We start from the raw sequence: 26,708 nt of genomic DNA, 5'->3' as shown, positions 1-26,708 counted from the left end.
TCAATTTTGTCCATAATAAACACACTAGTTAATGCATTATTTGATCTAAAACATACGTTATTAGTATTTAAACAAAGTTCGTTATCCTCAAACGTGCTCCTGTTTACAACGAACATTAATCATTAATCACCTACAGGACAAACGGCAAGCCCACAGATAAATAAATTACAACTAAATAGTTCTGTCACTTATCAGTTGAACGCACCCGGAATCGAATCTATGACACTTGTGCTGTCATTGTCAGTCCATCTTCGGCGACAGCACGGGACAGACTACCCCGCGTGTTTATTTTTATAATATTAACTAAAATTGATACTAACAGGACAATTAAATATATCTAAATTGAAATACAATGACTTTATAATAGCTTACTTGTTGAAGTGTTGTTATAAGTTTGGTGTAGTGTAGTTAAGCATTTCTGTGTTGTGTGTAATAGAAAATCAGTGAAAATGCTGTCTTTAAGGCCGGTACACGATAGGCTTTTCAACTTTAAATCTATTAAGGAGAAATTCGAGCAGCCCAGGTAATACTCAATATCTTTATTGATTCCATAATAGTACATATATGGATATTACAATGTATTACAATACAGATAGATAAGGACCCTTTTGGGCGCTTCAAGTTACTCATATAATCTCATACATTTTATATTAGCCTCTTTCTAGCGTCTTCATCTCAAATCGTGTGTGATACCTAATTTAAAAACATGTTCTTGATGAAAGTTGTATGATATCAAAAGCCTTACAATACATAGATGTTTCACACAAAGAGTGAGACAAAACAGAGAATGTATCGAGAGAGCTTGAATGATAAGAAAGGAGCTGATACACTTATCTCGAGACTCGAGAGTCCCAAAGTGCTCCGTCAACAGCTCTACTTGGAGCTTTTATTGATAGGTATCTATCAATTTATTTGTTGACGTTGATACACGCTAACAATACAATATTTTGCTTATGTTACCTATTTGGTTTTATTCTTTATGTTGACTGAATTGCGTAGTCTTCTTTATACTTTTTCTGGTTCCAAAACCGTGATATGGTTGTGTTGTTTTGGTGTTGAAATGCACAAGGTTGTGCTTGCATTACCCATTATACTTGTTTGATTTATTAGTAAACTGTTGATAAGTCCACTTGCAAGTTATTTAAATATTACACTCTATCAACTCTATGAGTCAGGGATGTTATGGATATCCGTAACCGTAACCGAAATTTTTGGATATCCGAAATAAAAAAATATCCGTAACCGTAACCATAACCGATTCAAAGGTTTCGGATAGTTTCGGATTTATTATTGCATTTTGAAGTAGGTATATGAGTCTTTTCCCATACGATAAAAGATTTTTTGTGAGACCAAAAGAAGGTGACAGATGCCAAAGAAATCTCTTCTGTACCCATTCTGTTCGTAAGACACTAACTGTGTTGGACAACTATTGGAATCTACACTATTGCATTCTATACTCAGCACACATATCCGTAACCATAACCGAATTTTTCGGATATGCGAAATAAAAAAAAACCGTATCCGTATCCATAACTGAAACTACATATCCATAACATCCTTAGTCCATGTAAACCCTTCGCACTTTAGAAGGGCTAGACGTTAATTTAGTTAGTGTTACCTGACGCATACCAATTTGTGTGTTTCCTTGTTTGCAGGGCGGGCGGCGGAGTGCAGCGCAGCGCGACGCATGCCGAGATGCCGCACCGAGGGGGCACCATTGCCGAAAGGTAAGTGATATAAACACGACATAAACGTATACAGTCAACAGCACTTCGATTACCTTATACACTTATTCTTAATGACAACTATAAATAGCTACAATGGCATAGCTTCGTCGTGCTGCCTATGCATGTTTCGATTTTCCGATACAGAAAAATTGCGGTCAAAAAACATCTTTATTTAACAAAAGCGTTGGTTTTTTTATACTCACTTTTATAGCCCTACTGACCTGATGTACTTATTGTTCTATATCATTTTCTAGACGAAAAACTCATAAACAATGGTGCACTAGTGCGAAAGTAACTCTATTTGTTATGCTATCACGTTTAATATCATGCCAAACAATTACTTTCGCTTAGTATGGATAGTACTGATGTACTATGATCTTTCGGTTGCTAACTTCGACCCAGACTACAAAGGCGTGAGTTCGAACCTCGTAGGGCCAATGTCCCTGACTTATGATGTCTACCGCTTAGTGCTGAAGGTATAGCTAGTACAGACGGCGGCACATGAAGCTAAACACTAGTGTTTTATTTAGTTGTAATAAGAGCTATATTGCCCCTGTAAATAGTCTGGTGTGCTGTAGACACTGTACTAAATGGTCTTTGTCAATTACCTGTACATAGGCGGTAACATATTACAAGTTGGTTTTTGATGGAGTAATTGATGTAATATTTTTATTTCATTTTTACGAACTCAGATTAACAAATCCTTCCAGCCAATCCTTGGCTGGTTGTACAATTGATAGCAAATCAGTAACACATTTTTGTTACAAAACTGTTGTTCTTGTTACAACTTTTATGCCACGGAATACAGCTCTTTAAGCAGTACGGCTAGCACGAAAAACTTTTGAGTTCGAATCGTTTGCGTATTTGAATCGCCATCAAAAGATTTAGTACGAAAACTACAACAGCGCCCTTGTGAACGTGTCGTAAAGTGAACTTAGTTTGAGAAATGGTTGAATAAAACTTATTTTCGAATTTTTTGAATTTAGAATCAAAATTGTCACGTTTTCGTTTAATTCGTTTTGTTTGGTTTGTTTGGTTGAGTAGCATTTTGTCGAATACGCAAACGATTCAAAGACGAAAGTTGTTCATGCTAGAGGTACAGTTGTCTGTACATTACCTACTATGGTTACTATTTATGTTACACCATAGCATCACACCCTGTGTTCCCGAACCTCCCATACAGTCCCGTCACCGACTACATGTCGCCATCCCATCGATCCCATAGGACGCACTACACTTACCGTAATGACAAGACTGCATGTCATGTAGCTTCAAAGTGAAGTAAATTATGTATGCTTTGAAAGAACGTATATTTTTCTTTGACATTATTCAGATTGAGACATAGAACTTACGTTCGTTCGTTCGTTCGTTTCGAATCCCGGAGAGAATATAGTAAAAGTATTATGGATTAAGCTACTTCCAAGGAAGAGGTAGAATAGAAACTTTTTATTTCTGGAAAAATTAGGAAGTAAAGACGATAATTGTATATTTTGTTTAATATTTATTATAGAACGCCTAGAATCCGATATTATCACAAACTAAGTTATTTACGCACCGTTTACAGGAAAACTTATTTATATTATGTTCCCTGTGAAACTGTTATAAACTAACCTACATTTAAGTATTTCATATTGTTTGTTAATATGCGTAATTTCAACACGCAAAATAACCCAACAAACCTCATTTAGCATATTATTATCTCATCTAAAATTATAAAGAGGTATGATTTGATTTATTGTATTGAATGGGGACCGAAACTCATGGACCGATTCGAAAAATTCTTGAATCCTACATTATTTCTGATGAACATAGGCGGTACGATGTTCGCCGGGGCAGCTAGTTTGTCTTAATGTAACGAGATAGAATTTTGTTGATTACTCATATAAATAATTCTGATGAAGATTAATTACATTCGTTCTCAAACATTGAAATACATTCGTAAGTCAAATACAACTTTCCCTTGTCTCATTTCCATCTCAATGATGGAGCGAGTCCATCAATCATAAAAAGTAAAGCCTTATTCTAACAGCTAAGGGACATTGCCCCAAAACATCATGTTCAATCAATTGAAGATGGGAGAGTGACCATATTATGGACTGACTTTTCTCATGCATCAAATGATTTTTTTTTAAACCACACATTATTTAGATTTCATTATCATCATCATTTCAGCCATAGGACGTCCACTGCTGAACATAGGCCTCCCCTAATGCTTTCCATGTTGATCGATTGGTAGCGGCCTGCGTCCAGGTCCAGCGCTTCCCTGCTACCGTACCTGCTGTCATCGGTCCACCTTGTGGGTGGATTGACCTTATTTAGATTTACAAGTTATAAGTTATATTTGTTTTTCGCTATAAAATATTTTCCCAAAGTAATTTAAACAATAAAGTTGAAAGAAAACATCGAAAAGTATGACGTTCAAGTTTTCTCTATTACATTACGTTGCGTTTTCTGAAAATTTATTATTTTAAACGCCAGTTGTGATAATTAATGTCTTTTTTTTAACTTTGAAATAGACGCAAGAGTATCAATGGGCATTAATTATCCTTTAAAATTTTAAATATTGTGGCAACTGTATTTGCTCAGGACTCTAAACACTTGTGGGAATAATTCCTTCTGGTAGGTATTTAGTTTTCCTTGTTACTGGTGATTAGTTTACTAATGACCGATAACAGACAGTTGTCAGACAAAATATTTGTAGTGGACAACAAGTAGGTACTTAACTAAGTGATCTTTGTCATGTGTTACTTACATAATGGAAGTTTAATTGTGTAGGTTTATTTGTTTAGTTCCAGCTATCGTATATACGTACCTATTTGCTGTTGGATAAGGTTTATTTAATTACCAGGTTAAATGCATTGTCGAAAATGATGTTATTGCTGTTGTATGAAGGAATTGCATTGAAGCATATTTATTTGTAAATTGCATTTGTTATAGTAAGCTTACAAGTTTATATCTGTAACTGTGATTCGTTTGAGCTACGTTTCATAATTTCATACTCTTAGTTAGTATTTTAAAGGAAGTTGCCATCTTTCTGTTCATATTTTGTTCTGTTCCTACACAATTTTCCCTTTTCGTTTGAAAACTTTACACAGAACCATATTGTATCTCGAAACGAAATATTATTCAATTTGTACCAAAATTCGGCACTTTTGAACGACAAAAAAGATAACAACAAAATAGTAATTTAATGGGCCTACATAACATGTACATAAGGAATATCTTTTGGGCTAGCGTTTCGAGACCAACATTTATGGTGAATGCTGAGAGCCTAATTAGGTACCGAGAGAGCCCGTATTCACAAACTTTACTATAAGGTCTCGAAAGTGCGCGTGGACGCACAGGGTGATACGAAACCAATCACATAGCTCTATTCAACGCTGTGCGTTCGATTTGCTGCTTCACTTAAGCATGCATCGTTTGTGAATACGGGCGTGAGGGTCATCGGTTCACCACTAGTTGCCAGTTATATTTACGTAAAAAGAAAAATAAACAATAAACAGTTACTGTCGTTTCCATTCTGGATAGTTGTATCCACAGCTCTTTCTAACGTATCTGTCAGTGTCCCACTATCCTATTGTGCAATCCACTCCAGAATGGAATGGCTCGTAGTGCATAGAGTTCCATTGTGACTCCATTGTAAAGAGAAACGTGATTGTATTCGAATTAAAATCGTTGGGCCACAATTTATTAACACGATAATGTGATTCACTGGTTGTGTTCCGGACTCGGACGGTTCTCAAGTTATTAGAATTTAGTTTAAAAATTCACGCTCATTTATTTTCTCAAATTTTTTTTTTGTGGGCCAGCCACATAGCTTTGCATTAACTTTGAATAACATGTCTTGAGTCTGCTAGCTGAATACGTAGGGTAGACCGGGGACAATAGTACCATTTTTTGGAAATTGTTCAATATTGAGAAATCTAATGAAATATAACTTATTCTGTTAGTATGCTGTAAAAACTAGACTCCTAAGCTACAAATTTAAGCATGCAGAGTTGAACTATTCTTTCGAATACTTAATGAAAAACGAGTTTGAACTGTACGATGTCTCATGTTACAATTGACCCCTACAACGGGTCAATTGTACCAATAATATATGAGGCTAAAAAAGTCGTTATGTTTATCTAATCATCACCTTTATTGGTATTCTGTATTCTTAATCTCCTACAATCATCATTCTTTATTATTTGAGATCGAAAATATTTAGGAACAAGTATGAAAAATCAACACTAAAGTTTAAAAACAAAACAATAACTTTTCTTCCATAAAAACGAAAAAGCTAACTGTTTCTACATAATATGCCATTTATTTGGCTCGGATATTGCTCCTGAAACAACAATAAGCATAATAACAATGATAGAATAATCAAAACTTAAAAATCTATTTTTGTATGAGGGTACAATTGACCCCTGGTACAATTGACCCTGATTTATTTATACCTACTAATGCTTCGCCCTTTTAAGATTTTTTCATAAGCCTGTTCATAAAGAAATAGATCCGTTGATCCGTGATCCGTACTTTTGACTCTACGTCGAGGCATCTAAAACAAAACGTTCAAATACTTAGTTACTTACTGAATTAAGCTAAAATGTACATATTCAGAAGGGTTTTAGAAACCTATATTAAAATATTTTAAGTAGGCATTTAGGTACTTATATCACCTTTTTATCGACATCTACCTACTTATTTAATAAAACACAATATTAACTATTTTTTCAGTAGGTAGGTATGCCTATAATTATAAAAATATAATTGTAAAAATGTAAAATAACCACGTGAATGTTTTATAATAACTTATTTTATTATAAGTATAGGTACTTTAAAACCAATTTAAAATATTATGTAGTAAGTATAAAATAAGGTTCCGGGGGTTAATTGTACCACGGGGTTTATTGTACCGCTACAATTGACCCCATGGAGACTGGTACATTTGTTCCAAGTAGGTAGTCAAGAGAACTTCACCTAAAATTCAGTCATTTTCACAGTGAATGCCAATAATTCACTGTCAATACAAAGTTTAGAGCCTGGATAAACTATTGACAACAATACTTTGGTAACAAATAGCATATTAGGCAACTTATAGGCTCATATATTTGACATAAAAACTTACTGCGGCTGGGCAAAAAACAAAAATCCTTCCTGTACACCTTCGTTTTTCAGCGCAAGCGCCGCCGACTGGTGAGCGGATGGAAACACAAAAAGCTCATATTCTGACGCTATGCACACAATCTAACGTCGCTTGTATGAAGAAATATCGCCGATGGTACTATTGACCCGTGGTACTATTGTACCCGGTCTACCCTACTTCAATGAGACAACAAACGCTCGTCGAGAAATATAAAATATGATAAGCTTTATTCTATGTAATCGACACCGATATTGAGACGAAAAATTAATCTAATACCTATTCACACTAACATTTTGACAAATCATTTTAAATTATCTTACCAAAACCGTCACGCTAGTCGCCGGCTACTGAATTTTGACAGTTGCAGTAGACGTGTTTTAGATACAGTTCAAATGTTTCTTAGCAAGTTCAATAGTTTCAATGAATGAATAGTATTAACTGTATTTGTTATATTCCAGGCTGGCGGCGCTCCAGGCAGCCGGCGCGAACGACTGGCGAGCGAGACTCTGCCGCCTCAGCCCCGACCGCGAAGACTCCAAGGCCATCGAGAGGGCAAAGAACAGGATCAACGTGAGTACCATGTTATTGTTTACTTATACCTTTTTTTCAGAGAGAAAAACGTATAAAACGCAAGCAAGAAAACACATAAAGCGCCTTACGGTTTCTCGCTATCGCGGGCTTGAAACGCGCGTCGGTAATTTTGCTACGAATTATCGAGTAGGAGTCACAACATAATATTGTGATAATGGAGTTGTAAAAAATACATAACAAGTCGGATCTAAGCTAATTTTTGATAGATTACTAATTACGAGGGCGGCACTGAAAATTTCGGGAATCAAGGAAGTGAAACAACATTACTATTTAAAAATGTATTTATTGCTTTTTAAAGTATTCTCCGCGAACTTTGACACATTTTTCCATACACGAAACCAATCATTGAAGCAACCATTGCATTCGGAAGTTTGGGTCTCCAAAATGGCCGTTTTGTAGGCTTCCACAGCTTCTTCAGGTGATGAAAATCTCTGACCACGCAATTTATTCTTTATTTTAGGGAAAGTATAGAAATCATTAGGGCTTAGGTCGGGGCTGTACGGCGGATGGACTAATAATTCTATGTTTTCTTGCTCTAAAAACTCTTTTGTTCAGTGCGCGGTGTGAGAACTCGCATTGTCGTGATGGAGGATGATGCGGCGGTTGCAGTTTTTTTTACGGAGTTCAGAAACGACCTGTGGCAAACAAATGCTAGCATACTAATCTGCATTAACCGTTCTTTGTCCCCCAAGAGGAATAGTCGCAACATGGCCGGTTTTGGAGACAAACGTGGCCACCATTTTTTTTGCAACACTCCGTGAACGAACAATTTTTGTTGGATTTAATTCATTTTCGAACACCCAAACTCGTGACTGGTTTTTTGTTTCGGGTTCGTACGCGTATATCCATGATTCGTCACCTGATACGATGTTGTATACAGCATTTGAGGATCCTGCATGTAATCTCCCGAGAGTTCTGACGCACCAAGTAACGCGAGCCGCTTTTTGCTCTTCACAGAGCGAATGCGGTATCCATCGGGAAAACAACTTTTTTACACCTAATTGTTCATGCAAGATTATTTGTATTTGACTCATGCCAATGTCTAAAGTTGCCTGAATTTCGCGGTATATCACATGTCGATCTTCTTCAATCAGCTTACGCACAGCATCAACGTTTTCTTAGGTGACTGCAGTTTTTGGACGACCTTGACGGGGATCATCACTGAGCTTGACACGTCCACGTTGAAATTCAGGAAACCAGCGATAAATTGTGGTTTTGGATGGGGCTTCATTACCAAATGCAGAAATCATCCGGTCAACACACTGTTTTTGTGTTAAACCACTTCAAAAGTCATAATAAATCATCGCTCTTGAATTTTCTCGAGTCAATTCCATTTTCTCAACGACTAAACAAGTTTGACAAGACCTTGTGATACGACCGAGAAACTTTTTTTAAATAAATAAATGGTATACGATTTTTAAAACCCTGGAGTTTGCAATTAAATAGATTTTAATATGACTGGAACAGTGGAAATATTCCATTCCCGATACTTTTAGTGCAGCCCTCGTATAAACTGATTAATCTTTTTTGAACGCTTCATATCTCAGCACCCCTTTTCTACGTTAACGCAAAGTATGCAAGATTGTAAAACAATAGTCGAGTGCACTCTTAAGGGCAGCCCTCCACAGCTCACCTTGAGCGTTGCAACGGCCTGTAATAAGCTTACTTGCTCGAGTACGCGGTCAAGTGGAGCTTAGCTAGCAGTGCATCGTGTATTCGCTATACAGCTCATCAAAGGTATTACAACTGCATAATGCAGGTTGAAGACCAAGAGCTAAGCTAAGATTGTTTTTAATATTGTTTTGATTTCAATAAATAATTTTAATTTTTCATTTTTATTTTTCATTTTCATCAATGACGCGGGATTTCCCCGCATGCGTGACACCCGCAAGTGTCCTTTCTTTTCATACAAAGGCTGGACGCTGTATCCTCATTCCTCACAAGGGTAATAAAACAGAAAAACTGGAGGAGAATATCTTTGGTCAGATGTATGTAAAATATTTGAAAACAAGTATTGGGCCAAAGTCTTGATTTATTTATTTTGGAAAATTTCCTTTGTAGTTTCGATGGAAAGTTTAATTTCCCCGGATTTAAAAAATAGTCCCATGACAATAATATGGAAACTTACAGACGATTTTATTCCAAGCATCAGAAACTGACAATAATTCAATTTACCTAAAACTTTACAAGTTGCCATTTTTCTTAAGTGTGAATACCTCACTAGTAACATGTTACATAGATACGATATCTTTAATTGATCTCCTATGTACACTGAATTTGCAGAAAGCCTATATCGTTCGCGGTTACGGTCGAGAGGCCTGTAATAAGCTGGCCACTCGAGAGCCTAGGTATCCAGTCAAGTGCCACTCGTGTGTATCACTGGCTCGGTTAACGACCACGTAGAACCATACTGACCATAGTCATAGATAATTTGTATGAAAACTTGTTTACTGAATTCTATCTATAATGAGGATAGACACAGTCTGTCTCATACTAGAGTCATTAGAACGTCAGCAATTAGCACTTTTCTTCGGATCCTGACAAAGCAAAGAAAGTGGTATGGTATATTATTACAATATCGATATCAGTAATGTATAGAAAAATGATGAAAAAAAGCTCTGCTCTTTGTGAAAAATTTGAGCTGCTTCAGTCTGGATTAAATGTTTAGACTCGGAAAAAGTTACAGGAAACTGTGATAACCTGCTTGGATTATTTCTAAAACTTACATAACAGCGTTGATAATTCTCATTCAAGAGCTTTCAGCGCACTGCAGCACCTGACCCGGCCTTGACCGTAATAACCGCGCGGTTTCAACCTTTTTCAAGTTCAAGTTGAATACAGTTTTACAGAGCTGTTCACACTTTGTAAGAAATTTTATGGTGAAAACTTTGTAGGGAGGAAAAGCTTCATGTTTTCAAGAACCTGGCGTTCTCAAACTTTGGGAGTAACAAACAAGGCATTGCTTTAATCATTGTAAATGAAATATTTTATAGAACCCAGTCTATGTAAGATTCTAAAGATCCTTCGCCTTCCATTATGACGCCGAAACGTCAATCTGAAAGTACTTATGTACTACATAATAATACCGCATTTGAGACCCATTGTTCTCAGTTTCAACATTGTCTTTTAACATTATCTACCCAAGAGAACTCTTTACATTGTTAAGATGAAAGTTCACTGGATCAGAAAGAGAAAGACAGAATATGTACTTAATTCAAAGACCCTTTTCGGTATTCACAAGTAACAATTTCCAAGAATTTGACTTGGAAAAGTTGCCAAGAAACGATAGTGAGCATCAATAAAGTAACAAATCGATAAGCCAAGAAGTCAAGGTCAATGTTTTTGTTCCACCCGGAGATATCACGAGTCCTATACAAATAGTGACGTGAGTGGTACAGATAGATTCATAGCAAATATGCACGTAGTAAGAGCAAATGTTTCTGATTTACCTAAAGTATACAGGTAGCGCAAATATTCTTGACACCCAAAGTAGCCAAAAAGTTCGCAACACGTTTTTTTTTTTTTTTTTTTTTTTTTTATGTGATAGGAGGCAAACGAGCAAACGGATCACCTGATATCTTTGTTATAATACCTATTCAACAAAAAAATAATCGTTCAAATTGGTTCATAATCGGCGGAGATATTGCGTATAAAAAAGTTCATCCCCAATTTTCCACCCTTGGGGGTGAAATGTTTTCTTCAAATTTGCATGAAACCACCCTTTTGATAATACCTATTCAACAAAAAAATAATCGTTCAAATTGGTTTATAATCGGCGGAGATATTGCGTATAAAAAAGTTCATCCCCAATTTTCCACCCTTGGGGGTTGTTTTTTTTTATTATTAAATTTAAATGGGACCACCCTTGAGGTATTACCTATACGCCGAAAAAAGATTTGTTCAAATCGGTTCATAATTGGCGGAGTTATCGCGTAACAAACATAGAAAAAAAATCATACGGGTCGAATTGAAAACCTCCTCCTTTTTTTGAAGTCGGTTGAAAATAAGGTTGTGTTTTCAGCTTTTTGACCACATTAGGTGTCACGAACTATTTGACGCTGGCTGTACCCTGTTTACACATAAAAATGATTGAAGACATTAAAAATCATAAAGCTTCATAGATCGTTGAATTAACAACGGTAAAGCACCAGAAATACTGAAAGCTGTTAAAGGTAAATAATAAAATTAGAAAAATGTTGAAATGAACTCTATTTAGTTTTTGTGAGAGTTTAATTGGAGAAGTAATTAAAAATCTTCGTTTTACATTTTCCTACCACTCAGACAGTGTGCAGTGGTTGAAAAGAAATCTCAAAAAGATAATTTAGCTCCAACAGGAACATTTTGCGTCCATAATTAAGACCTAGGAGTTACAGTTCAAATAGAAGCGTGTTGATTGCGCCAAACACGACATTTCCTCGTTGCCTCCAATTAATTTTAATAAACGCTAAGTAAGGGAGCGGCCTCATTTTGCGAATAATGATTGAAGGATTTCTAAGAGTACTTCGTATAATATAATCATCATAGGTTTATGCGAGTGACATTCAAGAAAAGTTTCATACTTCAATTGATTATGCAGATGATCCACAAGGTGAACCGACGACCTCATAAAGGTAGCAGGAAGGTGCTGGCTGCAACCAAGCAATATAGAAATCATTGGGGGAGGCCTATGTTCAGTAGTGGACGTCCTATGGCTGAAATGATGATGATGATACAGATAATGAGTATTGAAAACTGTATAATGATTCATTGGAAACAAACTATTTGTGAACAATAATGATGTTAATTTCTAATCAATGCTGATTCCAACTGAAAGATTTATTTGGCAAGGTCTAAGAGATAAAATTAATGAACTATCGTGACCAATCTAATAACTTGACGAAGGGCATTGCGGATCGATTATGCGTGACTCCAATGAATTTGGCAGCTTCTGATTTAATGGTGTAGGTACTACCTAATGACGACAAGATACTCAGGAGAAAATTAACCTTAGTATTATACTTAGATCTTTCTTTGATCAACATAGTGAGCTTCTGAAAACAACTACTTATCATAGTTAAATGTAACAGTAACCCGTGAAATACTGTTATAAAATTTAATTACACCACCACACCCAATAGTGCGAATATAAATGTGCCTAAAATAAACATGTTATTCGCTCTAAATTAGTTTCACACCACCCAAACGAACTGATTTCCTACAAACATAGTTTTTAGTGCTATGACAATAAGGTCCGATGATTAGAGATGAGACGTATTTACTAGAACAGATCCACACACTAGGTATTTTACAGTACTAAGTGGCACCTATTCCAATTTTTAAAATACTTGATCCACCTAGTATTTTTTAAATTACACGATTTCCGACCCTACCATCAAAGTAATAGAGGTTATTATTGCATAATCCGTAGTCGTCCACCTAGTATTTTTTAAAATACACGATTTCCGACCCTACCTTCAAAGTAATAGAGGTTATTATTGCATAATCCGTAGTCGTGTATTACGCGCACCGCGTATTTCTCGCTAAGCTTATGTGCGAACGTAGAGATTCACTCCGTCTCTGTCTGACAAACAAATTTGAGCGCAGGCAGGTATGAGATAGGAATAGCCTGTTGAAGTATGAAGGGAGGATATCAATAAATCAACAGCTAGCAAAAACATTATTATTCAATTTCAAATTGCATTATTAATACTACGGTTGTATCTTTTCAAAGAAAATTGTATTTTAAAGTCATAATACGTGGATTAGTCCGCACTAGTCGCGTCAAGTATGGTAAATTACTACGTACTAGGTGGAATAGGTATTTGGATCAAGTATTAATAAATACTTGGAATAGGTGCACCTAGTATCAAATTTACCTAGTATAACCCATCTCTACCGATGATACTACCTTGGGTAACACCTTTGTTTAAGGGTACAATGTTTGCAGGTCACGGTCCAGTTTCCTGTTAAAAGCAAACGTTAACCCCTTTTTTCTGCTTTTATGACATTCGTGCTCAAACAAAGCCTTTGATTAGTTTAATTTATAGTATACATTAAGGCAGTGTGTATATTAACCCCCTTTAACCCCCTTTCTAACGAACTGAAACACATAATTGAGCTAAATGACTTATTATCTTTTGAGTAGAATTTAAAAATTTTCCTTTTTAACCTTTGTGAGGACAATCACATCTATCGATCTCGTCTAAATCATTATTTTAATTTTAAGATCAATTTCTATCTAAAACGTGAATTCTTGCTGAAATATTGCTCGGGGAGACAGCTCCCCGAGCAATATTTTCCACTTACTTGTCCCGGGACCGTACCGGTAACCGGGTACAATAATAAGACTCGAATGTTTTCCGTACCCTTGCGACTTGACGGAAATTACTTCCAACGGTAAGTCAACCTCGAAATTTCGGAAAATTACCCCATCTAGAGATCTTTTTCGTTGTTCTTGAAGGCAATTGATTCGATTTGTCTATTCATTAAATTCACTTTCGACTTGTCCTGTCTTTTGGTGACTTTTTTATGCATTATTCATAAAGAAAGAAAGACATTGTTTTAATGATTTTCAGGTATTTCATAACATAATATCCTTTTAAAGTTATCGAAATATAGGTAGATGTCTGAAATTCTTTTGTCAACTCAGTAGTGTTAGGATCTCTTTTATAGGGCTGTCTTTGATTTTATGTTTATGTCTGCATTTGTATAAACAACACATTATCTTCACCCCAAACAAAGAAGTAATTCCAGAAATGTTAATCACAAAAGTTTAACTTCTAATCACCTTATTAAAATCGTGGTTGGAATTTCCATTCCAGTAACATAAATTTTCCCGAGTCGTTTCGCCAAGTCAGCGATAATTTGCCCCGAAGGCATTTGCAAAGTTCAGCCTATTTTTAGTCGAATGACACAGCTATTTTCAGCACAAAATGTCGAACCCTTCGACCTTTCTCGAGGCATTGTTTACGTGAACCAATGTTATGCCATACCTATAACATTAACGAAGAATTCGTGAAGTTCAGGAATGTTTTTTATAATTTTATAAACTTGCTACGAGGAATCTGACCAATTTGGGCTACTAAACCAAAAATGCGGCCTCACTTTGAAGTCTGAGTGTCGCTTTTTAGCATATAATAAACCATCACTTTCCATCAGGTGAGATGCAGGCTGATGCTTCCTCTATGTGGATAAAAAAAGTGTATTTATCTTAAACTTGCTTACTTACATTTATAATATTTTCCGAGTTTAACTTTTTAAGGTTCAACTCTTCTAGTGTTACTTTACTATAAATGCTTCAAAGTCCATATATTCGCATCAGAACATGATGCAGATCTCATTATTGAAACTTCGCAAGCGACGTGTTTGTTTATCGAAGCGCATGATTGGATCTATCCGAGCTTTTATTAGATCAACCGACAGCGCCATCTATGTTTACCGGCGGAAATTAAATGTGCCCCAGCAGCGCCCCAAGCGGAGCGCCAGGTAACTAACTTATAGTTTAACTCGGAAAATCGCGAGCGCGGATTTTATGTTTTCCATCCAATATGTTTCCGTGCTAGCCTATTTTATAGGGATTAATTATTACAGTAGTACCATTTACTCTGGTAGTACGTAGTACTAACAGTGAAGGCTGATTTTGCAATTAGGCCCAGTTGGTTAAAGTAACTTTTATCAGAACATTAATATGTATCATCATACATTATGTTTTAACTATTTTCATATCCATACTGAAAACACAAGTAGGGGCTTTGTGCCAAAAAATGCCTAACTTTTCTTATAATGATTCTGGGACACCTCCATTAACTCTATTTTTTCCTTTTCTTTTTCACATAAATGGAATATAAAGTGGCAACTAATAGTAACTGAGTTTGTTCCGTAATATACTTCTTAGCACTTGTCATATTATAAGTGTTTGTCTCGAAGCGTTGTTGGTAGGGCTCAAAAGATAAAGAGACATGTAAAAGAACCCATTGGAAAAATAGAAATTCGATTTGAAGGGAATCTGCCTCACTTCCACCACAATTTGTGCTTCCACTTAAAAGCAAAGTAACTGCTCGTACTTGCAATTAAAAATAACGTGCTCGTTTTACATACGAGCATTACGAGCACATTCTAGGCCGCATACACGTTCCTTATAAGGCAGCGAGAATCCTCCGTACGAGGCAGGCGGAGGTCGCAGCAACCCAGGTGTGATAACTTTAGTTTGCTATAGCGGACTTAAGTATTATGCACTTCCGAGGTGCGAGGTTGAAGGCTCGAATATCAGTGCCACATTAACATAGTTTCCGATTATCATTTAGGGTTTTTAATATCGAGTGGATTTCGTCATATACCCGGGATTGCCCAGCATGCGTGTGTGCAATCCGCACGATATTAAAAACAACCACATTGCCAAATCTTGGTCAAAATTCAATAATGATAATTTCATTCATGATGATAACAAGAGTCCTTGTGATTTGCTAATATTTTTACTGAGCATCCTACATCTCACTTAACATCAGGTGTGATTACCATCAAATCCTGCCTTGTATTGCATAAAAAAGAGAGACTTTATTCTAGTAAATTAAAGAGGGTTTAAGTAGGGTCCTGCAGTGAAAAGCCATGGGTAGAAAGTAGTTACTTATAACAGTTAGTTGTACAAAAATTTACGAGTATCTACTCCCTGAATATTTATACCACAAACATAAAAAACACCGCTGACTCAGCGGCATTATTTAGATCGTCAATCAATACCTAATACTTAATATTATTAATCGATAAATAAGTACCTATCTAATTCCTAACAGCTGTTCATGAATAAACTTAATCTACGGATTCATAAATAAACATAAACGCTGGACGATAACTAACTTTCAATATATTAATGCAGTTTCAGATTTCGATTTCGGTGTTTAAATTAAGTGTAAATGTGCTGTATTTATTCTTAACTGATCTATGTCATTTTTAGAGTAGGCGCACACCATTGATTTTTAGTTGGCCGATAGTTGTGACCGATTTTAATTTGTATGAAGAATCGGCCATATCGAATCGGCGTGGTGGGCGCACTCCCATACATGCCCATACTGATCAACTGCCCGACTAAACTATCGGCCGACGAAAAATCAACGGTGTGCACTGTGCGCCTACTCTAAGTTGGCCGATAGTTGGTCCGATTCTAATTTGTATGAAGAATAGCCTGAGATACCAAATCGGTGTAATGTGCGCACTTAAGTATTTCATACATTTCCACACTGATTAACAGCCTGACCCAACTATCGGCCAACTAAAAATCGGTGGTCTGCGCCTAGGCTTAAACTAAAAGATGGGAAATTCTGAGCTACTTTTTCAGATCAGACCATCTAAATAATTGATTCTTTTCGGTCATACAGGTATGTAGTAGCGACGAAATTAAAAACCTACCTACGAGTATTTTATAGATGCAAAATTAAATGTTTATCTAGAGTTATGTTGTGCTTTCGGTATTTGTTAATGGCGCTAAGCACTCTGTTTTTAATGCGTACTAACATTAATACTTTAACAGCGCAATTGGCTTCGGTAGTACCATTCCCCAGGATATGATACAAAGGAATGCAAGGACCAGACGTGCGCTGGTCAGTGTAACGTAACCCAGCCAAACCTGTTCGGGGGCACTATGTTCAAATCGATAGACTTTGGAAATATAGACCCTTTTGGAAGAATGAGCGAAATATTATTATTTTTACTCGTGTGAATGACGCATTAACATAGTGACATAGTGGATTAATAGTGACTCTTTTCGTAATTGTGTGATCCTGTCTCTCCAAAAAACCGTAGGTATATTAAGATATCTTCTATCACATAGCCTTAAGGCCCATAAGCCAAATGAAATAATTACCCATGCGCAGTGTGGTAGGGACACGGTATCGAATAGAAAGTATCGATACTGTACTCATGAGTAGTATCGATAAAAAAGTATCGTACTCGTAAAAGAATCGACACAAAAGTATCGATACCTCAAAGTATCGAGTTCTTTTCTCAGGCAGGGCCTACGCCATACGTTAGTTTGTCAATGTTAGTCAGTTCAGTAAGTATCGTCTGTACCTTCATTCATACAGTAAGAGAAAATGAAAAAGTAACAAATGGTACATATATAATTATAAGGGCTGATTTTTCCATCGTCTGATAACACTTAACAGACCAATAAAGTGTAATATGATTAAAAGTAAGTGTCACTTTATGTTATGCATTTATTATAAATATGAAGGTGTAGACAACTTTGATTCGCTGAGTTATACTTTATTGGTTTGTTAACTTATACCTTACGATGGATAAATCAGCCCTAAGATAAATAAAAACAACCTGTAAGTAAAGCCACAATTTTTTAATCTAAAATATTATAAATCCCATTCCTCCTCGGTACAATCGCTCAAGAAAAGAAGTTTGTCGAGCCTTTTTGGCGATAGGCGGTTACGGGTTTTAGTAATTGTACTTCCAGCTTTCGAAAACAATCTTTCTGAGGGCACTGAAGTCGCAGGAATCGATAAAAATTCTCGTGCCAATTTATATAATTTTGGGAAAACAACTTTCATGTCTTCCCATTGTTTCAGAGGATCCAAAGAGAGTGGCGAAACCTGTGTAGATAAATAATGGCTTATTTCATCCTTATTTTCAAACTGTGATGAAGCACTGGTTTTACTTCGCTTTTTCGTGTGAGCTAATTTCTTGTGGTGACTCCAAAAATCGTAAGTTGTTTCAAGAGAGGAATCGCTGTCATGATCGCTGCCGATAACACTAGGAGACGTTGTTATATATCTTCTCAGTGAAGAAATTGCCTTTGCACAAGCTTTAGCGTCCTGAAAATGGATATTCTTGAATCTCGGATCTAGCAAACATGACATTGCAATCAAATAATTACCTTCAATATGTCCGAATCGGCGTTCTATCTGTTTTAGGATTTCTTTTTTTACTGTATCTATTACCTTTCCATGGGGATCATCACCATCACCTACAGCCATAGGTATAGTATTAATCTGCGTCTTCAAACAGTTCACCATCGGAATTATTTTACTAATGGTTACATACTGTTCACCTGATAACTCTTTGGTTACATACTCCAGCGGTTTCAAAATAAAAATCAATGTTTTAATATTTTGCATTTCTACAGCCGATGGTGTGGGTGGTGCTTTTGTATTTAACATCAAAATTTGATGAACTATTGGTGCTAATTCAATGTATCTCTGTAGCATATAATAGACGGAATTCCACCGAGTCTTCACGTCTAAAATCAGTTTGAGAGGTTGAGACCCAGTTTGCTTTTGACGTAAAGAGTCACTGAGGATTACACTGCTCTTGAAAAATTTTACAATGTCTCGTACCTTGCTTACTAATGCTCCTAAATCATTGACTGACATGGCAGATTCAGCAATTAGATTAATTGTATGAGCAAAGCAAGATAAATGTTTGTTCTTTTCTAGAAAATTTGCTATGCCGGCTATCATGTTCGAGCCATTGTCTGTAACTACTGCAGTTATTTTATCCAAACTGATGTGTATACCTGCACAAATTTCTTTTAATTTTTCAGCGATAAAATCACCAGTATGACGCTGATCCAGTGCAACGGTAGCTATGCAACGTGACACCAGTTTGTCTTCTTGCAAATAATGAGCAGTAACCCCTAAATAACTGGTAACAGTCATCATCTCACTCCAAATATCGCAGGTTAATGCCACGTGATCTACATTGTCAAATATATTTTCTATTTTCAAACGCATTACACTATAAAAGTGTTCGAATTGTGCTTTAAGGGTATCTACATGAGGAATTTTAAATGATGGACATGCTTGATGCATCAATTTTTTAAACCCACGCCCTTTCACAATGTCAAACGGTCTTTTATCAACGCAAATAAAATAAAGCAAACATTTGCAGAGTTTCAAATAATCTTTTCCTCCATCCAAATAAGAGTATTTTCGTTCCATTGATTGTACAATTGAAAGTTGCCTTTTTTTTGGAGGTGGTGCATAGGTTTCTTCTAACTCACCATCACCACTGATTACTATTGGAATTCTCTCGACATCAGATGGTGAAGGAGTTGTTAGCAATGCATCTGATTCAGGTGCTTTCGATGTACTTGTTGATGGTTGGGGTTCGTGATCACGACTCGTTAAATTCGACAGTTCTAACTTTTTCTGAATCGTCGACATCGTCGTTTGTTTTTTATCTCCTTTTACACTAAAAAGAATAATATAAAATAATCAGTTTCGTGCGCCTATTAAATGACTACAAAACAAATTTTAGGTTATATAAATAAGGACCATATAATCATTAAAAAAAATTACCTTGAGGCATCAGAATTAGGGTGTTTCTTTAAATGTTTATTCATGTTTGACGTATTCCCTGACGATTTCACCTCATCTTTGTTAATCTTGACGAAATACTGCCAAACGTCACTCTTGGTAGGCGGCATTCTTTGGATATTGCACTGATTCAAATCCCGATACAAACACAGAATAATTGTGAGTGCTGTTCTGAATAGGTTGAAATATCAATAAGTCAATTATCATTTATCAATAATGCAAGAAAATCATTAAATATCAACATGTTATAAATAACAACCAACTGTCAGTTAACAACAACGAACGAATGAACCAGAGTTTTTTTTGTATGATTTTTTCGTGAGGTTAGGCAAAGGGATCTAAGTCCATACAGCTACAGTACAGCCAATGAACCATAGACTAATTAAACAAATGAAATGTGAATCCGGCAACCTACCGGCAACGGAACTATCTCTATGAATGAAAGCTTCAGCAAGATTGAACAAGATGGCGTTGCAAATGTTGCCATAAATTATGAATAAATAAAAAAACAAGTAATTTATTCGATACGATATCTGTCAAAAGTACTTGGTAAGTAAAAGTATCGAATACAAGTTATCGAGTACAAAAGTATCGGTATCGAAAAGAAACCTACTCGATACCATAAAGTATCGATACTTTTTTCGTGTCCCTAAGTGTGCGTGCAGCCATAAATAATAATTATTCAGTACCTATTGTATCTGTCAAGGAAATATGTACTTTTTTTGAGCTAGTATAGACTACCCAAATCTGCATTTCTTTCCGGATATATATTTTATAAACCATTGCATTAGTATGATCAATTAATCGATATAGTGCGATCGATTCCGTCGTCCGTCCGTTGCGGTCGTGACGCAACTTTATCTGCGCGCACGCAAATGCATTTCGCCGAAGATTGTTTTGCTCTTACTTTAGACACTTGAGCCTCTTTATCCCTTCCGTCTGGTAACTTCGATTGGACCGAGCCAGACGGTCAGGGACTTTATGTAATGGTCATGGCTTACATTTACTGTCAAGGCAGTTAATTGCATAATAATGGTAGATTAAACCCATATGTGTACATAATAAATTAAATACTCGTTAGTACATAAGACTAATCATTAATTTAGAACTCCTCCTATGTTCTTCTGAATAATTTCGTTGCGGGTCCAATGATAGTTTAACTTTTCCCCAGGACAAACTTGGTCTTCATTGGTTGGGATCTTATTGGCAGTCAAGCTGTAGATCCTGGCTACACAAGAGTTGCAGCGGTGGGAATGGGAGATGGGAATAGTCCCGTAGTACATAAGACTACACAGTTTCGCTGTAAAATATCACCTATTAAAACTGCAATAAGACATGCCACTGTGATTAACTTCATCTGCCGTCATCTGTAACCTATTGCCGATAAGTTAAACAGAAAATACCATTGCAATAGCCTCAACGTATGGTGATTGAAAGGGCACTTGTCACAACAGGTGTCTCATTATTTTATAAACAAAGTACTTACATAATGCAGCATAGGTATACCAAGTGTCATCCTACCTTTGTGTGTGGCTCGGCCTTAATGTGACACGAAAAAATAAAGTTACAAAACTTGTTCATTTGTTTATCTTTTTACTTCCGTTGTAACATAAAACAGTTTCAAATGATATCGATAACATTTATTTTCATTCATGAAACGGGAGTTTATTGACTGTAATTTTTAAAGACCTTCCTGTTAGATAAATTGGAAATAACATTTGGCAAAGATTCTGTTTGCAAAGTTGATATAAACAAATAAAAATTACGTAGTTCTTGGCATTTATGCGCTAGTCAAAGTTTATTTTATATCAGTTCCACAATATTATTACTAAGCAAGTCAAATGCAGTGACCTAGTAGGATCTGACTCATTCGAATACCTTTTGCCTTACCTCAGAATCCATGTTTAGTTTTCATTTTTATACAAAACTACCCATTCCAAGTTAATAAGTAATTCGACTGTTAACACTGACTGTCGTTTTGTATTAAAGAAAGACCACCATATTTTTATACAGGATATTTCTTTTAAGATGTCAAGCCGGTGCGTGGTGATACCACCCTGTATGTATTTAAATTGGTCCGAGACAAAACTTCAATGTGGTATGGGTATGTTAACCTCAAATGAGACCCAGTTTTAGTTGGCATCTGTAATCTTAATGAAGAAGTAGAACAATGAAATGTAAAGGTCTAATTAAATACCAAGGCGCATCAATTAACAGATGCTATAACTAAGGCCATTATCTCACAGTTATAATTAACGTGATCGTATATTCAAATCGCGCCAAAACACTGTTATGTGTATGACAGTGTCCTAAATAATTTTGGCGTTAGTTCCAAGTGGTTTATTCTTAGATTTTGGCCACTGCAAAGTTTGTTAGAAGTTTGCTGGAATAGAGCGTATGGTGGTGTTTACAATACATGTTTAATGATGTGGTTTTTTGCTGTATTGAGTATCTTCTGCATTGTATTGGCGGTAGTAGTAATTGAAATTAAATTTTCATCAAATTCTACTTACGTATTTTGTACATTGAGGGAAGTGATATTTTACAATTTAATAGAAACAATTACATACGAATAAATTATTTCATGCAGGACCGTGCATTGTGGAAAACCTTGGAGGAGGCCTTTGTCCGGCAGTGGACGTCGTTTGGCTGAAACGAAATTATTTCATAGTAAACTTAATTAGTGTAATTTGATAAAAAATAAAGAAACGCTGTTAACGTTAAATTAAACATGTCAGTTTGTTAACAGTTAACAGCATAGACTTGTTTAAAAAGTCCATATTAATTTAAATTAACAATAACGAATAAAATATATCGCATGATGAAGATAAGGTCAAGTGTACATAATTAGTTATTGTTACAACAATTAAAGAAACCGATTGTCTGTCTCATGTTCACGCTGCATCGATTAGTGTTAACGATAATAAATGGTTTATATCGATGTTTTCTTAAATCTCTAGCGATTAAATCGAGATTGATGACACTAAACGCGTGTATCTGTCATCGATCATCATCATCACTCTCGGATGTTTGGAACGGAACGGGGAGTGTTTTGCGTTTTTGCTAAAACAATTAGCCTTGTTCGCACGTGAACCAACTCGCCGTGTCAGCTTACTGGTGTAGGGTTGGGCGACAAAGCGATTATTCCCAAAAAAGATCGATTTAAATCGACACTTCATGTCAATTAAAAAAATCGAGGTCCCCCTTTTTTGTAACTTTTTATTTTGTGTTTTTTTTTATTGAGTGTGTGTATGTGTCTTTGTGCTGCCAAATAAAATTAGTTTTCTTTCTTTTTCATTTTTTTGCTCAAAAGCTCAATGTCGTAGTGATCCATTTGATTGACCAATATCTTTTTGACATTTTGTATTGCAGAATGACTTTAACACAAACGAGCGAGAGTAATTCAAAAGTGTAACTTCTTTCGTGTGTTTTAGTGATAAAAAAATCTCCATTTTCAAGTGCCTGTAGTTGATTCTTGAGCTTTTGAGGATGAAATAGATATAAAAGACTTTCGATTAATCGATCTCATCAACTGCCTTATGGTTATGTTCGTAGTCAGACGCATGTTGCGGTTAGCACTGCGGGTGATTTAGGTACGTAACAGTGACCGCAAATGTACCTCAGCAGATGTGCTAGTACATTTCACGCAAGGTATTATGTACATAATATGTATAGATAATTAGTCAGTTTTCTACCAGGAATACTATGTTTCATACTTAATTATTTTGTTGTATCCCATACCATAGGTTTCAAAAGGTATTATGTAGGTAGGTACTTAGTTTTATTCATGAAAATATTTGATCTTGGAAAAAACTCGTAAGGTTAGGCAGAAATCAACTTAATAATACATCGGTAATTTGTGTGGCCATTTACATTTAATGTAACATAATAATAAAGTGGCTATTGGGTCATGTTTCATTGCAAATCCTACTAATATAATATTAATCAATAATTTTTAAAACACGATCAGTGTGCAATCGATGCGTACTTACGCAACTTTTAAAAGAAATAAAACCTGTCTAGGTATTTCATAAAGTAAATACAAAAATGTATTAGATATTCAACCGGAAAAGTCACTCAAAGAATTAGATTCAAATATTTAAGTAAGTACTACTACCAACCGCTTACCTAAGTTGCTCTTTTTTAGAATTAGCAACCCTAAGTAATTGCATACTTTTGCATTAACTAATCCCGCTTATGATACCGCAGAAAAATTAATTATTTTAATTGCCTATTCATTATTTACCGTTTACATTCACATTTCAAGGGGCTGCTATAGTTATCGCATTCGGATGTAGTGACCTTGTCTACTGTATAATATATTATAGCATTAAATAATATACATAATGCAAAGTTTAGTTACAGTATTGATAAAACAATCAACCTGTAAAAAGACCCAGTGCAAAATGATTCCAAACAATTATGACAAATGTTTTTATTAATGTTTAAAATTACTACAATTTTTTTTTAATAAAACGAAAAGTTTAAATTTTTTAACCTTCTCGTGTCGCAATTTCCCGGATATGCCTGATGTTTTACATTCTTTAAACAACTTGAACGGTTAATTTAATTTAATCAATGCCTTCGGCATTGACCCACTGCGTAAGTTTATTATTGAACTTTATTATATTTGCAAAATTTTACTTATGCCTTTAGAATCGACCCTTTCCATTTCCCTTATTTATACAGAGTGTTAGGTAAATGGGTATATGAGCCGACACTAGCCCATGTTAACATGGTCATATAAATGGTATGGTGAAGTCAGAAAATTGATATCTTCATTTTAATTATTTTAATTTTCATACAAATCGGATTTTATAAAATTTATTTTATATGAAAATTAAAAAAAATAAAATGATGATATCAAATTTCTGACTTCACCATACCATTTATATGACCATGTTAACATGGGCTAGTGTCGGCTCATATACCCATTTACCTAACACCCTGTATACTAAGTAGCGGCCGCCAGCGACTTCGTACGCGTGGATCCCGTTTTACCCCCTTAGGGGTGGAGTTTCGTAAAATCCGTTCTTAGTGAGCACCTACGTTCTAAAAGGAACCCCTATGCAAAATTTAAGACTCCTACTAGCACTTGTAGTTTCTGAGATTGCGTGATGAGTGAGTCAGTCAATCAGTGATCTTTCGCTTTTATAGATAGATATAGATTTAAGGCTGAATGTTCAAAAATGTGTATTTTTTTCATACTAGGCCAGTATTACTTCAACGCACGTAATCTGTAGTGATGTGTGAAATCAATTTTGAACGATTTATGATGATGAAACTTGGCTTAATTTTCTTCGCTGGTATGTTGATAAACTCTTTCGGTTGGCTACCCAGCTGTCTAGCTAGCTAGTCTAAAATAAAATCCAGTTGAACTCTTTCAGTAGTTTAGCCAACTAGTTACTTAGCTAAAATAACAAATATACGCAACAAAACTCATTCGATAAAAAAGTAGTCGGATTGATAAGTAGATGCATTAAACTCAGTATACTTTTATTTACTTGCAGCTACGTATATTTTAATCGTGATAATCCTGCGCTTTGCCAGATAAAATCACTCCAATCGGTAGTTTCATTATGCCCAAGAGGTATCACACGAAAAGCGCGTTTATTTACATGCATCTACGTATATTTCAATCGCGATAATCCTGCGCCTTGCCAGGTAAGTACACGCTGACCCGCGCGAGACGGCCGGGCACCGCAGTAGTTTTGGCCGGCCCGAGACCAGCGCTCGCGCACGCGGGTGCCTTTCGCGAATTCATTTTTTGAACCAAAAAATCGCTTTCACAAAATTCGCCCGCGCTTTTTGATACGTTGCCAGTGTTTTGGTCTGTGAATCTGATACGTCACGGCTAATTGTGTTTTCTTTGTTTGTTTTTTGTTTTTCTGAGGGATTTTGAAGTTTACCAATATAAAAGTGTCGTTCGGTTCCATTGATTTCTAGTGTGAGGATTTTATCTCTCGTTATCATCGGTTTATCTTGACTATCATTACTGTCGACCTTGTGATCACCTTCTCTGGGGGTATTTAAGGAAATTCTTACACTTTATTCCGTGATAATTGGTTCGTCAGTTTCTTTGTTAAACAAATTGTTTGTTTGTTAGTAATCATTAATGTATTTATGTACTGTTAAACATTCCTTTATTACCTTCAGAATCGGAATAAATAATCGTTGTTACGCCATTTACAAAACATAGACCACGCTCCGTTCGTTTTTATGATGTTTCTATAAAGTCATAGTGCTGTTATTTTTAGATTAAATTCTTCGGTTTTTTGTTTTATGCTAATTTATTCGTCATCAACTGTTTTATAGAGCTTGACACGGGTTTAAGTAAAAATCGGAGTTAATGGAAGGATCTTGATTGCACGCCTTGCGATTTTACTTTCACACGTTGGTCTTTGCAGCGCCTTAATTAGTGCTGCACTTAGATTCTCGAGCCTTAACAAACCCGGTTTCTAATGCCGACTATTTGTATTCGTCGTGCGACAATTTGTGTGTCAAGTCACACATCACTAATGGTTATGGTCAAGTGTTATGTATTGAGATTGATTCGTCCTACATGCTTGTTATGTTCACTCGAAAGTGATGGGGCTATGACCCGTATACTGAAATGATCGTACGTGAATTGGTTCAAGAATGTCAAAAATAACGCACTGTTTTCGTTGAAATGTGCTTGGGCTGTAATCAAAAGATTTGCATAATTCAAATAATTAAATACAAGAAGTTTAAAACATTAAATATTTAAAAATATTTAATTGACCACCTACACCTTTAATTGATACAAATATTGAAATGTAATCACTAAATTATGGGCATAAACTCTTGCCTTAACTTGGGCTCTTATAAAGTTTTTTGAGTCATTTGAGAATACTTTGTTGTGTTTATCAATGACTAATAACAGACTCCAAATCAAAATGACTTTCAATACCGAGTATTTTTGTTTGTTCGTATCGCCCACTG

The 26,708-nt window shown here is 35.7% G+C and overlaps 1 protein-coding gene and 1 long non-coding RNA gene across 2 annotated transcripts in view; one reads left to right on the top strand and one right to left on the bottom strand.

Annotated features, from left to right (window-relative positions):
• Positions 1-26,708, top strand: part of LOC135077327 (supervillin-like) — a 296,862-nt gene that overhangs the window by 231,952 nt on the left and 38,202 nt on the right. Inside the window, exons 13-14 of the mRNA XM_063971855.1 lie at positions 1,656-1,727; positions 7,317-7,428. Of these exons, the coding sequence (XP_063827925.1) occupies positions 1,656-1,727; positions 7,317-7,428 (184 nt within the window). The remainder of the gene's footprint in view (positions 1-1,655; positions 1,728-7,316; positions 7,429-26,708) is intronic.
• LOC135077668 (uncharacterized) lies at positions 17,752-19,795 on the bottom strand. Its single transcript, XR_010258488.1, has 2 exons — positions 19,728-19,795; positions 17,752-19,620 (listed from the first exon to the last, which is right to left on the bottom strand). It is a non-coding gene; the product is annotated as an uncharacterized LOC135077668 (long non-coding RNA).

Source organism: Ostrinia nubilalis, chromosome 13 (genome assembly GCF_963855985.1).
Source record: "Ostrinia nubilalis chromosome 13, ilOstNubi1.1, whole genome shotgun sequence".
NCBI classification, from domain to species: Eukaryota; Metazoa; Arthropoda; class Insecta; order Lepidoptera; family Crambidae; genus Ostrinia; species Ostrinia nubilalis.
This window is presented reverse-complemented; position numbering and strand designations above follow the sequence as displayed.